The sequence below is a fragment of the Eurosta solidaginis genome, chromosome 4 (genome assembly GCF_040869045.1).
Source record: "Eurosta solidaginis isolate ZX-2024a chromosome 4, ASM4086904v1, whole genome shotgun sequence".
NCBI classification, from domain to species: Eukaryota; Metazoa; Arthropoda; class Insecta; order Diptera; family Tephritidae; genus Eurosta; species Eurosta solidaginis.
This window is the reverse complement of record NC_090322.1, coordinates 269,125,050-269,140,962: the sequence shown is the minus strand read 5'-3', so window position 1 is coordinate 269,140,962 and position 15,913 is coordinate 269,125,050. Positions and strand designations below refer to the sequence as shown.

At 37.0% G+C, this 15,913-nt stretch overlaps 1 protein-coding gene across 12 annotated transcripts; it reads right to left on the bottom strand.

Annotated features, from left to right (window-relative positions):
- Nucleotides 1–4,051: 4,051 nt before the first annotated feature.
- Nucleotides 4,052–12,754, bottom strand: LOC137251460 (tRNA (guanine(26)-N(2))-dimethyltransferase-like). 12 transcript variants are annotated; one of them, XR_010953251.1, is made up of 11 exons: nt 11,819–12,745; nt 11,322–11,762; nt 10,905–11,253; nt 10,667–10,835; nt 9,922–10,480; nt 9,158–9,633; nt 8,919–9,084; nt 8,706–8,856; nt 8,223–8,473; nt 5,387–8,155; nt 4,052–5,327 (listed from the first exon to the last, which is right to left on the bottom strand). XR_010953251.1 is itself a non-coding variant. In XM_067786071.1 (10 exons), the coding sequence occupies exons 2-4, from the start codon at nt 11,372–11,374 to the stop codon at nt 10,800–10,802; spliced, it is 438 nt and encodes a 145-aa protein (XP_067642172.1). In that variant the 5' UTR covers nt 11,375–11,762; nt 11,819–12,581; the 3' UTR covers nt 4,052–5,327; nt 5,387–8,473; nt 8,560–8,856; nt 8,919–9,084; nt 9,158–9,633; nt 9,922–10,558; nt 10,667–10,799. The 12 variants fall into 12 exon arrangements, 5 of the variants coding, with proteins under 5 accessions (XP_067642172.1, XP_067642171.1, XP_067642170.1 ...); XR_010953249.1 differs by having other exon boundaries at nt 5,387–5,773; nt 7,901–8,473; nt 11,819–12,734; XR_010953252.1 differs by having other exon boundaries at nt 5,387–5,773; nt 11,819–12,590.
- Nucleotides 12,755–15,913: the final 3,159 nt, after the last annotated feature.

Genomic DNA, 15,913 nt, shown 5'->3' with positions numbered 1-15,913 from the left:
ATATGCTTGTGCGTAAGAATAATTTTTGTTGGAAGTGGTTGATTGAAACAAAGTTTGTCTTTTATTTGAACACGTGAATGTACAAACATTTGTTAGCTTATGCTTAGATCAAATTTAATTATTTTATTTATTTAATTATTTAACAAACTTTTTTACAATGTTGTTTTCAAAATTCATATACATTTATATATAAATGAACTGCTTTTAAAATCACAAGTTCAATTTATTGATAAAAGTATACTTATTTTGTTATCACTGTTATCACTCACAAAACACAACCCTTGGCTTTTGCATATTTATGACACACATAATTACATATGTACATACGTGTGCCACATGCCACACACAATGTCTGCACAAATTTCACTTCACTTCACTTATGTAGTTTTCTACACTTTTTAACCACTTCACTGCACTGAACACAATTATTATTACAATATTAAACATTTTTAACGCAATTTACCACAAATTAACACTTTATTTTAGAGATTTACACAATTTTTCACTTTTTCACTGTATTATTGTTTTCATTTTTACTTTGTTTTGGCTGCTTTGACATTTTGCAGAAGTTGCAGCCACACTCAACCAAAACTCAACTTCCACTCAGTCAATTTTTATTTCCCCACACCTCGCTGTCAAATTGCGAACAAGATGTGAAGGCAACTGGCCGACTATCTCTCGGTTAACATCGAGTAAAATTTCTTTCAGCGATCAAAAATTTCTGAAAAGAAACGAATAGCCGATTGACGTCTCTTTGGCAGGATCAGCATTGTCAATTACAAGTTTGAGTGTATTAGTAAAACTATCAGCGTTTCTTGTAGGGATTGTCAATTACAAGTTTGAGTGTATTAGTAAAACTATCAGCGTTTCTTGGAGGTAACCACCCTACTCCGTCTTGTAGGGTTTTTTATAACATTTATCAATGATGCCACTCCAAACAAAAATGAATAGATCTGAAAATGGGGATTTTTGACATACATTTCGGCGATTATAGTTTCAATCATTTAATAAAATGATAGTCGTAAAATATTTATTTCCTTAAAGTTATTTTACAATAATACGACTAGTTAGAGTTAAATATAAACAAATCTAAGTAAAATTTACATTTCGATTAAATTAATTAGTCAAATATTGTAACGCATTTAACTCGCAGTGAAAACCATATATTCTTTTGAAATTTCAGTAAATCGGACGTATGATATAATATTTAACATTATTTAATGGATAGGGCTTATCCTACATGTCTGGCGTTCCAGGTTCTGTGATCAAAATGGACTGTTTGCATCGGGAGTTCATATTTACAAAACCTATTTTTAGTGATAACTTTTGAATGGGAAATAATATTTACCCTCCGCCTTCGAACTAATAATACTTACACTAAAACAAGTATTTTTATCCTTTTTCCCATAATTTTTGAACGGTATTCTACAGTTGTAGGTCAAACTAAAGTTTACCAACATTTTTGGCATGTTTTTCGTTTTGGCTGGCACATTTTTTGTTCTGGCACCCGCTTCAGCTGGCGCGAGGGATTTATCTGTGATTGTTGCCAGCATCAACTAAAAGATAAATCCCTCGTGAGAGCGAAAATATGAGAGCGTAAGCAAAAGATTCGTATCAATCTAATCTATGCTCACAACCCTGAATGGTTGGCGCTTCCCAAGGCAGTCGGTTCTATGTACCGGAGCGACTCGGGATTTTTCCCGACCAAGGACTGTCATTTCAGTGTGACCCCATTTAATTTCTTTCGTCCCTCCCACAAATTGTCATCCTCCCAGCAGCTCCCTGCAGCAGGACTGCTACATATTCTCTTACTCCGGGAAGGTATCGAACCCAATCCGGGTCCGTCTCCTGACCCCGGTCCTGAGAAATGGTTTTGCTGCATTTGCCAGAAAATAATCTTTTTAGGACGGTCGTACTCTGTTCAGTGTGTCTCGTGCAAGGGATGGTTGCATCGGACAGGTTGTTCTGGGCTTGATCCCAAAACCCGACGTCCACGTAACTTTTATAAAAAAACATAGCACTACCTCCGCGCTAAATGTCATTAACACCCATATAAATTGCGGTTTGAATCAATACCCCCACCATAGAACAGTACTCGTAGCGCTAGACCTATCAAAAGCCTTTGATACGGTCAACCATGGCTCATTACTGCAAGACCTGGAAGGGTTTACCCTTCCCCCATGTCTTAAAAGGTGGACCGCAAATTATCTGGGTGGTCGGCAGGCATCGGTGCAATTCAGAAACGAAACATCAAAACCAAGGAGAATTAAACAAGGGGTGCCACAGGGTGGTGTCCTATCCCCACTTTTGTTTAATTTCTACATATCTAAGCTACCTTCACCACCGGAAGGAGTCACAATCGTTTCCTACGCCGATGACTGCACAATAATGGCCACAGGCCCAGGCCCAGAGATCGATGAGCTATGCAAGAAAATAAACGACTATCTCCCTGATCTCTCCAGTTTTTTCGCCTCGCGAAACCTGGCATTGTCACCGACTAAATCTTCCGCGACCTTATTTACAACATGGACGCCCCAAATGTCGACCATATTGAACATCCACGTCGATCGCACTACGCTACCGACTGTCCTACACCCCAAAATCTTGATCAGGATCTACATTTTGGTGCGCACGCAACCGCAATTGTTCCGAGAATTCAGAGCCGTAATAAAATCCTCAAATCCCTTGCTGGCAGTACCTGGGGAAAAGATAAAGAAACGCTCATGACCACATACAAAGCAATTAGCCAGCCGATTACGTGCTACGCGTCACCCATATGGTCGCCAAGCCTAAAAACTACCCACTGGAAGAAACTACAGGCCTGCCAAAATACTGCTCTCAGAATCGCCACGGGCTGTCTTCTTATGTCCCCAGAACACCATCTGCATAATGAGGCGAGAATACTCCCCATCAGGGAGAGAAATGAGATGCTGGCCAAACAGTTTCTGTTGAATACCCAGAAACCTGGGCATCCCAACAGACATCTGATTGACGAACCAGCACCGCCTAGGGGCCTAAGGAGTCATCTCCGTAAGCATTTTGAGGAAATACGGCACCTGAGAACCCAGCCGTCTGAAGCGAAAAAACACAAGCAGGCCCTTGGTGAACTCCTTTATGTCGGGAATTGCCCGGTGAATCCAGTACTTGAAGAAAAATATCCAGAACTCGCGGAAGAGGAACGCATACTCCCCAGGGAAACGCGTGTCACTCTTGCTCAACTTCGTTCTGGATACTGTAACAGGTTAAACTCTTACCTATCCAGAATCAACCCCGACATACAAAATGTATGCCCCGCCTGCAATGTGTCCCCACATGACACCAACCATCTCTTTAATTGTAATGTGGAACGAACGCCTCTAACACCCCTTTCCTTATGGTCCACCCCTGTTGAAACGCCAAGTTTCCTTGGACCCCCGCATGGTTCAATTATGTACAGGTTGGCTCATCTCATCAGCTGATTTTATTTATGTCATTGCATGGTCGAAGGGATTGTCAAAAATAGATGGCAAACTCAAAATGAAACCAACCCATTGGCAACATTTTACTTACACATACAAAAACTGCTAAGTTTTATGTTTCCATTCCATACCATTCGCACCAACACCAATACACAGATTTTGACAATTTGAACAGACATATTTTGTTGCTTTACAGATGAGCCAACCTGTATATACCCTGCAAAAACGCTCCACGTCATTTTACTAGTCATTTTACGGTCATTGTGACTTTCTGCAGCGGTTATATTCATAGTCATTTTTGCATGGGGCGATTAGGTTTTGTGACCAAATTTTCCGTTTCGTTCGTATTAATGTGATCATGCATTCCGCTCCCACCTATAGGATGTGAGCATAGTACTGTGCTGTTCACACACGTCACAATGCTCGTCAAATGGCGGTAATATTCTCCGTCATTTCACTCTACATTTTCGAGTCATTTGACAATCAATTTTACAGCGGTTTTACCATTTATATAACCGTCATATAACATGAATTTTACCTACAGATTTACTTTACCTGGAGCAACCGTATGATTAAAATATGAACCAAAAAAATTGAATTTTCAATATTTATTATTTTCAATATTATTATATATGTACATGAAATTGGAACTTATATTAATACAGTTGATATAAAAAAGAAGTAAGTACTTTAATAATAAATAAACTCGCTTAATTGGTTTTTGTTTTCCAATTGAAATCTTTTCTAAGCGAGCAGAAAATAATTTTAAGCTTTAGAAAAAACTCCAATTATTTGAATAATCTACAACTTAAAGCTTAGTAGAAATTCAGATTAGGTTTATTTTTTTTCAGATCAAGAATATTCAAGGTGTCGTGGAATCAGATTGCTGTCGTAATTGGTGAACTTAAAAATGTACGACTAGTAATTGAGTCAGACTTATTATTGTTCTAAATCTAACCATTCTAGCAATAATTCTGCAACGCTTAGCAGAAGTATTGATTGGTTTCAAATCTAATTCCAACAGCAATCGTACCACGACATACTTTATTTATTTATTTATTTATTTATATATACATGAAATTGTAACTTAAATTAATACAGTTCAAATAAAGAAAAGTAAATATTTTAATAATAAATACACTCGCTTAATTGGTTTTCGTTTTCCAATTGAAATCTTTTCCAAGCGAACAGAAAATAATTTTAAGCTTTAGAAAAAACTATAATTATTTGAATCAATTTAAATCTAAAACTTAAAGCTAATTAGAAATTCAGATTAGATTTACTCTTTTTTTTCTGATGAAGAATATTCAAAGGTGTCGTGGAAACCGATTGCTGTCGTAATTGAATTTGAAAGTAATAAAGTAAAGTAAAATATGAATTTAAAAATGTAGGACTAGTAATTGAGTAAGACTTATTATTGTTCTAAATCTAATCATTCCAGCAATAATTCTGCAACCCTTAGCAGAAATATTGATTGGTTTCAAATCTAATTCCAACAGCAATCGTAACACGACATACTTTATTGTATATGTACATGAAATTGTAACTTAAATTAATACAGTTCATATAAAAAAGAAGTACGTACTTTAATAATAACATAAACTCGCTTAATTGGGTTTCGTTTTCCAATTGAAATCGTTTCCTGTGCAAGCACATCGCTAACCTGTGTTGGCAAAAGATATGATTATACTGTCTTCGATAGATAGTCGGACGAGCCGCTACTCGGCGAAGTAGAGATGACCGTTGTGTCGGTGGCAGCAGTTGCAACAGCAGATTCTAACTTTGCACCATCCGTACAGTGTGATGAATGCTTCACTGCCTTTTCCAATTGCTTGGCGCAAGCAATTTTTGCTGTTTGTAAAGCTTTAGCTGTAATGCAAATATATAGATGGGTTAAAGTGGTTTTCGTATGTTATTCAACAACTCACCCTATACCATCATCACAGCGTTCTCATCGATTTTGAATATGTGTACTGTTTCAGTATTCAGACCCAGTTCGTTTGGTGCAATATTTTCGATTTGATGAATATGTATACTATCAGTTAGGCAGACAATTAGGTGCGTTCGATTCATTCATATACTGTGGGGAATTGAGCCGTAGACGCAATGACAGATATTTTGATTCTTTTTGAAGTGTAACATTTGTAAATAGTTGGGTTTCTCTGCTGTTCCATCACCAGTAGAGAGCTATTGAAGAAACGCTCGACCAAGATAATATATGTTGCGATTTACGCGCATAGATTTGTTCCACCTCGTCACAATTATTGATGGAGAAAATGCGAAAGCCATATTTACCATCCAATACCGAAATGGAACTGTAGAGGAAGAAACATTTATTAAAATTTAATAAAATCAAAAAATGATAGTTGTGCTAAAATGGGGTAACGTATTGTATGTTAAAGTATAGCGAAGTCTCAGCGGCTTTGTCCTGGTCAAAATTGAGTTTGAATAGGCTTTATTCTTCATTCTTAGAAACATGTACGAAGGTACCTGGTAAGATAATAAAAATCCTCAACGCTTTTTTTGCAATAACTTAAAAAAACTCATATTCAAACTTCTGCTTAACTTCTACATATCAATAGCTACCTTTACCACCAGGAGTCACTATTGCTTCTACGCCTATGCTATTGTTTCCTACACCGATGAGCTTTGTAATAAAATAAACAGCTATCTCCCCAATCTCTCCATTTTTGTCGCCTCGCGAAACCTGATATTGTAACCAACCAAATCATCGGTGATCTTATTTAAAACATGGCCGCGCCAAATGTCGACCATATGACATTACCCTACCGACTGTCTTACACCTTAAAATTTTGGGTGTGACTTTCATCAGGACCTACATTTTGGTGAGCACGCAGCCGCAATTGTTCCGAGAATTCAGAGCCGTACCAAAATCCTCAAATCCCTCGCTGGCAGTACCTGGGGAAAGGATAAAGAAACGCTCATGACTACACACAAAGCAATTAGCCAGCCGATTAAGTGCTATGCGTCACCCATATGGTCGCCAAGCCTAAAAATTACCCACTGGAAGAAGCTACAGGCCTGCCAAAATACTGCTCTCAGAATTGCCACGGGCTGTCTTCTTATGTCCGTAGAACACCATCTGCATAATGAGGCGAGAATACTCCCCATCAGGGAGAGAAATGAGATGCTGACCAAACAGTTCCTGTACCCAGAAACCTGAGCATCCCAATAGACATCTGATTGGTCAACCAGCACCGCCTAGGGGCCTAAGGAGTCATCTCCGTAAGCATTTTGAGGAAATACGGCTCCTGAGAACCCAGCCGTATGAAGCGAAAAAACACAAGCAAGTCCTTGGTGAACTCCATAAACAAGCGTCGGACCTTTATGCTAGGAATTGCCCGGTGAATCCAGTACTCAAAGAAAAGTATCCAAACCTCGCGGAAGAGGAACGCATACTCCCCAGAGAAAAGCGAGTCACTCTAGCTCAACTTCGTTCTGGATACTGTAACAGGTTAAACTCTTACCTATCCAGAATCAACCCCGACATACAAAATCTGCTAGCACTGACCAAGCCTAATTTAAAGGCATGTGACGCCAGAAAGCAGTGACCAGTCAGAATACCAGTCATGAGTCTACAGGCCTTCCCTTTTTAATGATATAAGTAACTTTGTTTGTCTAAGGTTGTAAGACCTACACATATTCTTCGACACTTTACAGCCCCGTGCTTGGATCCGCGCCTTTCCTGCTGGTAGATCATGTGTACCTCTCGCATTCTCTTAATCAGGCAATTAAAATATAAAGGTAATTCTTTACTTTAGCGCCCAATAATGTAAGTCATGAATAAAATAACTTCTGAAACAGGTAGAACAAGTAAGGGTGTCTAAGTTCGGGTGTAACCGAACATGAGCTTCATTTGTACATTTCATTTCAGATGAATTACTTTTCTACATAATTTTAATTAGTTCTTGACGAGCCTTAATGTAAACGGTTTACTTGAGCTGGCCGGTCAAAGCACTTCATATAGGGTGTATGTGTCCGCAATGTTACCAGAATCGGTGTGATGACCAAACGGAAAAGCCCGATTGGCAAATACTAGAAGTTTTCAAGGTAACAACTAAAATCCTGCCTCTAAGTCTGATAACTATGCTTCCTCGAGGGAACGGAGCCTTAGCTACGCGCGCAAGAAACGAACGCATGCACTAAGCATGAAACCCCCGGAGGGAATGTCCTCGTAAACACTCGCCTCATGAGCCTCAAGTCTTCTTTCTTCAGAGGCAAGAGCAACTTTGTTAGTCTAATATGATAAGGAGTGCAAATGCCTGATTTGAAGGCCTTCTTACATGAGTTAAGAAATCTATTCATTTAAAAAGTTAAGAAAATGGAGAGGAAAAAGGTAAGAATATTTTTGTTAAGTCCTGATGTGTGTCATGCGTTAAGGGGCCGAATAGTCACCGATAGAATACGATAAGGAAAATTACCTTCAATCACACGTTCACATCGTGCCGAACACGAACAAAGTAGTAGGAGCACGTACATATAGCTCATTTATTTCAATAGTGTCATAACTCAAAAAACATGACTTTTGAGTTAATAACATATAAACGTACCCAATATCATAATCTATGTTGTATAAAAAAATCTTTGTGATCAGTTAAAACTTTACCACTATAGCACAATGAAAATAAGCCTTTATATGGGCAACATATGGCAGTTAAAATCTTTGAATGGCTCTCCTGGAAAATTGTGTTTTTGGAATTATGACACCATTGAAGTAAATGAGCGATATGTTATTATGCGAACCCATATTTTTACGTAAAAGTCCAACGATCACGGATGTTACGGCTTTATTTGAGGTTGTTGTTGTATTAACGGTAAAGACACCCCCAAAGGTTTGCAGCAGCTTTAACTCCGACGTCGGCAGTATGACATCATCCATGACATCATAATAAAAAATTTGGGTAATTCTTTACTTTAGCTCACAACTGCTAAAACTCGTCTAAAAATATCGGGAGAGGTGTCAAAAGACGCGCTTTGGACCCAGGATCACGAATCTGAAAGCGGAAATTGGAGATATTTGCAAACAAAATTAAAAATTTTCATGTGGATATTGTAATTTTGATGATTTTGTGGTACCCACAAGAAAAACTGGGTAAAAGTGTTTTGCGCGGATATAGTTTGGGTCTCCAAACCGGTGTTGGACCCACCCAGGGTAATTTTTTATAAGCGCGGCCGAAGGCCACCAATGCAGAAAGCTGTTCTGCACAAAAATACTATGGATCCCACCTCCGGTTTCGGAGCGCTCCGTGGCCATTTTGCGGTTTTTTGAAATATCTTGTGACAGAAATTAAATTCTTAATTTCCACTCTCGGATTCGTGGTCCAGGGATCAAAACGCGTCTTTTGAACCCTCTCCCGATATTTTTGACAGTTGTGAGCTAAAGTAAAGAATTACCAAAATTTGTATAACAATTATTATCTGGTTTATTTTTGTTGATACCTTTTCACATTTTTCCATGTCACGACACGCCATATAAATTGTGGCTCCACATTTAGCTAGTTCCCCGGCTGTCTCCTTTCATATGATGGTATTTGCTCTAGTAATAAGAACAACTTTCCCTAACGCCGTCGTACTCTTTCGATACTTCCCACCTTGCATATAGGATCTACACAGAGACAAATGGTATTAGTTCATAGAGCTTATTTTTAAATATTTAAAATGTGCGTATTCATGATTACCTGATAAACCACAAGGCGGCGGCTGCAGTCAGTAGCCAAGCAATAGTTATTTGCTCCAATATGCCAATCATCCTGAAATCTTCATTATTACCGAATTTTCATCGGCGCTGCGCTTTTTAGCATCTTCTTTAACCATATCCTTGTTCTCGCTATGTATGTACTTAAATAGTGTGCTGTCAGGATCGGATGCTGTTTTATCCCACATTTTTTCCAAAGCCTTAAAACTTTCATCAGACGTACGTTTATTATTATAAGGAATCCTCTTTATAGTGTTTGCATTGTTGGATTTATATTCATCCTCCATTTCAAATATTTTGTTCATTGCATTTCCGCTAACAGCAACGTTACTCTCGTGTTGATCCACATTCGCTACACGAGGACCTGCGCGTGCTTCTAGCAAAGTTTGTAGATCCTCCTCTAAATCCAAGCTAAAGCGTTGGCAAGATACCGGCTCTTTAGCAGGCGTTGTAGCCTTTCTAAATGTGTTCGTGAATCGAGAAAAAAATGTTGAAGATATTGTTTGTATTAATTTTTAATAATAGGTATATATTACCCATGCTAAAGTGATTTATCTTTTTAAAAGTAAAGTAATAAAGTTCTACAAGCTAGTAGCTACTTTTTAGTAAAAGATTTGGAAAATTTTCAAATTCTTATATATTAAGCCAATTTACTCTACAGTATTTAAAACATCCATCTCCATGCTCACTCGAATGGCTCATCATAAACAAGCATGCAATTTTAATGATATATTTATAAGCATTTACCGTTGCATGACAAGTAATTTCTTGACTTTTGCACGTCAAGCTTTATTTGCTTGAAATTTTTCCAATCCAGACATTTGTATTCAGGAAAATTGAAAAAGAGCAACAAACATCCAAGTTATATTTTGTTGAACCACAGCAGACAAGGCGCGGTAATCTTCCAGGGTTTTCGTTACGAAATATCTTTTCCAGATAAGCTTATACCACTTGAGCACGCTACGTTGTGTTATTATTTTATCCAATAGTTTCTTAATGGTTGCCCCATCATTTGAAATTGTGGCCTTGCCACTGGAATCAAGAATATGCTTGTCCATATTACATGAACCCAATATAGTGCGTACAGCGTCCACAATTGAATGCGAGGTATTGATGTTGGATATGATGAATATTTTTTACATAAAAACTCATGTACCCAATACAAGTTCAGGCATACCGCCGATAACACACCTTTTAAACGACGTTGTGTGTCCAAATCACTTAGCGGTTCTTCTTCTATGATTTGAAGCAATTCTTCAACAAACGTTGGATCATGTATGGGATGCGACCAAAGTGGACCGCCCATCTATATTTGGGAATATAAGAAACAATTTGGTGTGAACAATTGGTGTCAGTTAACCCTCTGAAAAAGCGACTGACGCGCCTTTTTGAACGGACATAACCGTTTAAACGGTTAAGCACCAATTAAGTAAGAAGGAAATAATTTGATTTATTCGAGTTTAAATACTTAAGTGGGATAGTTGAAACTTACATGATGTTTATCACCGCAATACGCACAATTTGTATTAACATTTGGTCCAGTTGGTATACCGAATTTTACTTCCGCATTGCCTTTATCTGAGATCTTGCTTTTTACAATACCCATAGGCTGTAGCGTATAGGTATCACAACCAGTGCATTGAAATACCATTCATTGTTTGCTGTGTTTATAATATAAAGATATGGTAAGTAATGGATTGTGGTAAAAGGCCAAAATGCTGTATACCAACCTCATGCATACGCACAAATACGCGTATATAAAAATTGGCAGAAATGCTCAAAAGTGGCTCAATATATTTTCCATAACGATTAGAGTGCGTTTCAATGCAATGCAATAGTATACGCAATCCCATCTCATGGCAGCATTTCATACGCAAAGGCACAGAACTATATTTGGCATTGCAGGCTTCAGGCGTATTGCCTGCCAGCACAGCCATATCATTCGCAGTTACAAGTAATGAACCCCCACTCGTCAGTGAATGTATAGCGCCATCCAGAAAGCGATTCGGACAACCATAAGGATCTAGGTCTCTAACATCGAAACGCTTCTCATATGAAGTTGAAAGGTACATGAGAGTCCTATTGCGAATTTTATTATTGATTATTACAGTTAAATCACTAGCTATTGATTCGTATATCAAACCTACATTGCATCCCCTTCGCTTGGCACAATTAAATGTTCCACTCCATTGTGTCGCATATTTACGCTAATGGATTCTACTGCCACCTTAGATAGATCATTTGCAACAATTTCACGCACGTCTGGTACTTCTTTTGCATAACTTATGCTACGTAAACCTGTTGCAGCAAGCGCTTCCAATATTCGCAGTCCACCGTCGTATTTTACACCACCAGCCGTGTATGGTTTCTTGTCATTAGCATTGCTTGCTTTCCTTTGTATTTTGTGGATTTTTATGCGCCGCCGCTTCCCGCTCTCTTATCAGCCGCTTTGTGTATACATTAAGTACTGAAATACTTAAATCACGATTAAATTCTTGTACTGGATTGTAGAATACGGCCCCGCCGGCAATAATTTCTGTAGTGCTTTCTTTGATCACACGTTCGGGTGCTTTGTCGTTCGTAGCGATCTGTTAATTCATAAAATTTAGGGCGATTTTGTTAATAACGTGAAACATATATTTACCTTATTTTCAGATATTTCCTCAACTTCCATTTTGGCTTTAAACTGCTGTGCATCCCAGTTTTTGTTATCAGCTGTTCGGTGGTGGCATACACTGGCTGCTGCTTTCGTTGAACAGTGAATCGTGAAACTGTTTCAACAGAGGAAATATTTAAACATTACAGATGCACAACATGTTTTTTTATAAATCAACGATGATAGCCAGCCTTGGGAGGTTGTTGCTGCTATCTTGGCCTTGCATTACCCGGTTGCTGTTGTGGTATATACCTTGGTATAACTGGATGTGGCGTCATTGCCCCACCTGGTCCAGTTGATGCGGATCACGAACAACAACCACCACGACCTGCACTGTTTGGGTTCACTTTGCTGCTGCAAACACACCTCCGTCACAATAATTAATGGAGACCATGGAGGGGTATCTCAACAAGAGAGGCTATTTTATTGCACACATAGCCGTTTTTTTACACCGAATTTTCTAATCTTTTTTTTTTCAATTTTGGATAATAAATCTTAATGGTAACAAGAATTTTTTTCTTGTATGTATGTGGAAATCAAAATTTACTATTCTGCATTAAAATTGCTCACGATTATTTATACTATGCAATTACATATTTCACTTTCTTTCTTTATAAACATGCACACATTGATATGAGTTTTTTTTGCTAAAACACACTTTAGTAGACCAAAAAATATTAAAGAATCCGTATATTAATTTCTGCAAAATGTAAATCACACAAATTGAAAATATTGTCCACTTTTCTGCAGAATTAGAAATGGCGGATTTTTTGCACGCAAAAATGACGTATTTTGCTATCCCTAAGAAAATAATAGGTGCGAGAGAGCACGATATATTGTGGGAAAGCAAAATTTGTCAGCATGCTATTTCATTTGCACAATTTTTCATTCCAAATCGTCACCCCTGTCAAAAATTCGTGTGGCTGTGTGCGTTTTTGGTCACACGATTTTTGCAGGGTAGTTGAACCATGGACTCCCGTTAGAGGATATTGATGACAATTTGTGATCGGTCGCGGCTATTAGGTGGGGCGAGCATTGCTACAACAACAACAACAACAACAAGGGAATAATAGATGTTTATCTAAATCAATTTTGATTTTTTCCCGTAAGAACGTGTCAGCTGATCCTTCTCTCACATGACAGAGTTGCCTGTTAAATATTTTATGTGCTATGTTTGGACCGTTTGCAGTTAATATACAAAAAGGCCTAATGATTGTTTCAAATTTTTTTGAAAAATCTCGAAATCGTTATATGAAATTGCAGGTTACAAATAAATGAACACGAAATTCTTATTCAGTATTTGTTTCTGCCATTTACACCTTGGAAAATTGTAATTGCAAAAGTTGATGTTTGCATAAGCATGCATGCAAACTGGTCAATTGCAACAGTACTTTGCTGTAAACAATATACACAGACGCACACATTGATTCCTACGGGCTTGAGGGTTCGCTCAAACGTGTTTCGTATGACAAACGTCCATACGTACGACACACGTCGATGCATAACTGACGCTTTAGATATGATACTTACTTTGTTTACAATGACAAAGAGGATAGATATATAAGAGGATAGATATATAAGAGGCGTCAATCGTCAAAAAGTAGCGAATTTGCTCGCTGGAACGAAGTAACGAATGTTGACTGAGACATAGTCGGCCAGTTGTTGCCCATTTATATTCGTATTTCATTTTACTCATTTGTGGTGTATTTTCTCGGCGGCCATTATGAATGTGGGGAAATATGCCAAAATGAAATGAGTATCCATATTTACTTGAGCTCTTTGCAGATTTTGAGTTTTTGTGTATTTGCAGCAAATTGCAGAAATTTTGCTTATTTGTTTACAAGCAAAAACCTATTCATATAACCAAAATAAGCCCTTTCATGAAATGTATGTAAATTAATCATACATTTATGAATTATCCCATCCCCTTTTGTTAATAAATTAAAATGTTAGGAAAATGTATGCAAATTGAAATATGCATGCAAATAGTGTTTTGCCAACGGAATTTGCGCACTAAGAATTTTTGTGCAAACGAAAACCATTGCATATTCATAAAACGTTAATTTAGTTATTATTTGGACTATGGGTGGGAGGGGAGGTATCTATAAAGAAATTTCCTAAAGCATTTTATATGTGTTATTCAGTACAATGATGTAAGTACCTATGTACTTGAATATTTTCAAAGGCAGGTTTGATAAGCCAAGTCAAACTTAAATACATTTGACCTGCCTCAAATCAACCCTCAAATATGTAAATAAGACCAACAATACACAAAAGCCATGTGCCTGTTGATCAGATGTTGAGCATTGTATCATTGAATATATATATATGAAAATACAAACCAAAGCAAAAAAGTACAAATGTACATACATATGTATATACATATTCAATAATACTCCAATTAAAGGCAGACATGTATAAAAACCTTGGTCGCTTTTATGCTGTGGCAGTGTCTTAAGATATTAATAAAACAACTTGCCGCTTTACGCGTTATGAAGCGACCAAATCAATTATGGCAATCCGCGTATATGGCCATGTATATGTAAATATCAATGCTCGTAGCAATTAGCCGACGAAATACAATAGGCACGAGCCAAATTATGTGTCGTCGGTGGTTAAAAGTGTTGCCGTTTATACCTTTATCAACTCACAGCTGAAAGGGGAATTTATTATAAAATTAAAATAAACGAATTTATTGCTCTTTTGCGAAATAATGTTATATTTCTTCGCAAAATTACTTTAATTTATTTCGACGCTCCCATATATTAATTTTTTTCTATGAAAATAATGTAAAATTCTTACTTTGTACTGACATGTGATAAACAAGTCAGCATATACAGTATGACGTCACAGTGCGAATTCGGGCCAGAAACGGGTAAAACACCACTCTTATGTAGCAATTGCAACACAGTTGCTGCAAATTTGGCTGCGTGACTGCGCGAACAATTTTTCGGCAGAATATGATAGGGGGTTTCAAATAGCAAATAAAAATGTCCATAAGCTGTGACAACTCGGCAATTCAGGATATGGGAAAATTATTTGCAATAATTTATATGAACAATGGATGGAAATTTTTAGATTATATTGCTAATATGTTAGTGGACATTTACTAGGCAATATCTGTGCATGTTTATTTGCATTTTTTACTACCATATTAGTACTTTCATACAGGCTTATAAATAGTTTGGTATTATTTTAAAGGAAAAGTGCGGGGTTATGAAAGTAGTTATGCTCGTCATAATGAATACCCCCAATATGCATCGAAGTTGGAATTTATAAAATCGCAAAAACTTGTCTTTTGACGATTTCATCAAATGCCATGTTGCCAAATTGCAAAATTCTATCATCAATTTGGACAAATTAAGAAGAAGCATTTATGAATGAAAAATCAAGAGGAAGCTAGTTTTCAGGATTTTGCGATTTACATACAAAACATGAGCATACATATGTACATATGTATGTGTGCTGGTGCGTATGGTTGGTTGAAGTGAATTTTGTTTTATTTTTCAACATGCGAATATACAAATATTTCTTAGCTTACATATGAACATAGATTTGTACATATGCTTGTGCGTAAGAATAATTTTTGTTGGAAGTGGTTGATTGAAACAAAGTTTGTCTTTTATTTGAACACGTGAATGTACAAACATTTGTTAGCTTATGCTTAGATCAAATTTAATTATTTTATTTATTTAATTATTTAACAAACTTTTTTACAATGTTGTTTTCAAAATTCATATACATTTATATATAAATGAACTGCTTTTAAAATCACAAGTTCAATTTATTGATAAAAGTATACTTATTTTGTTATCACTGTTATCACTCACAAAACACAACCCTTGGCTTTTGCATATTTATGACACACATAATTACATATGTACATACGTGTGCCACATGCCACACACAATGTCTGCACAAATTTCACTTCACTTCACTTATGTAGTTTTCTACACTTTTTAACCACTTCACTGCACTGAACACAATTATTATTACAATATTAAACATTTTTAACGCAATTTACCACAAATTAACACTTTATTTTAGAGATTTACACAATTTTTCACTTTTTCACTGTATTAT

Excerpts from the sequence above, each read along its gene's own strand:
- LOC137251460 (XM_067786069.1), bottom strand. The coding sequence starts at position 11,374 with ATGCGACACAATGGAGTGGAACATTTAATTGTGCCAAGCGAAGGGGAT. Across the intron at positions 9,634-11,321 it reads CCAAGCGAAGGGGATGCAAT|AAAGGCTACAACGCCTGCTA; the intron begins GTAGGTTTGATA and ends GAACACATTTAG.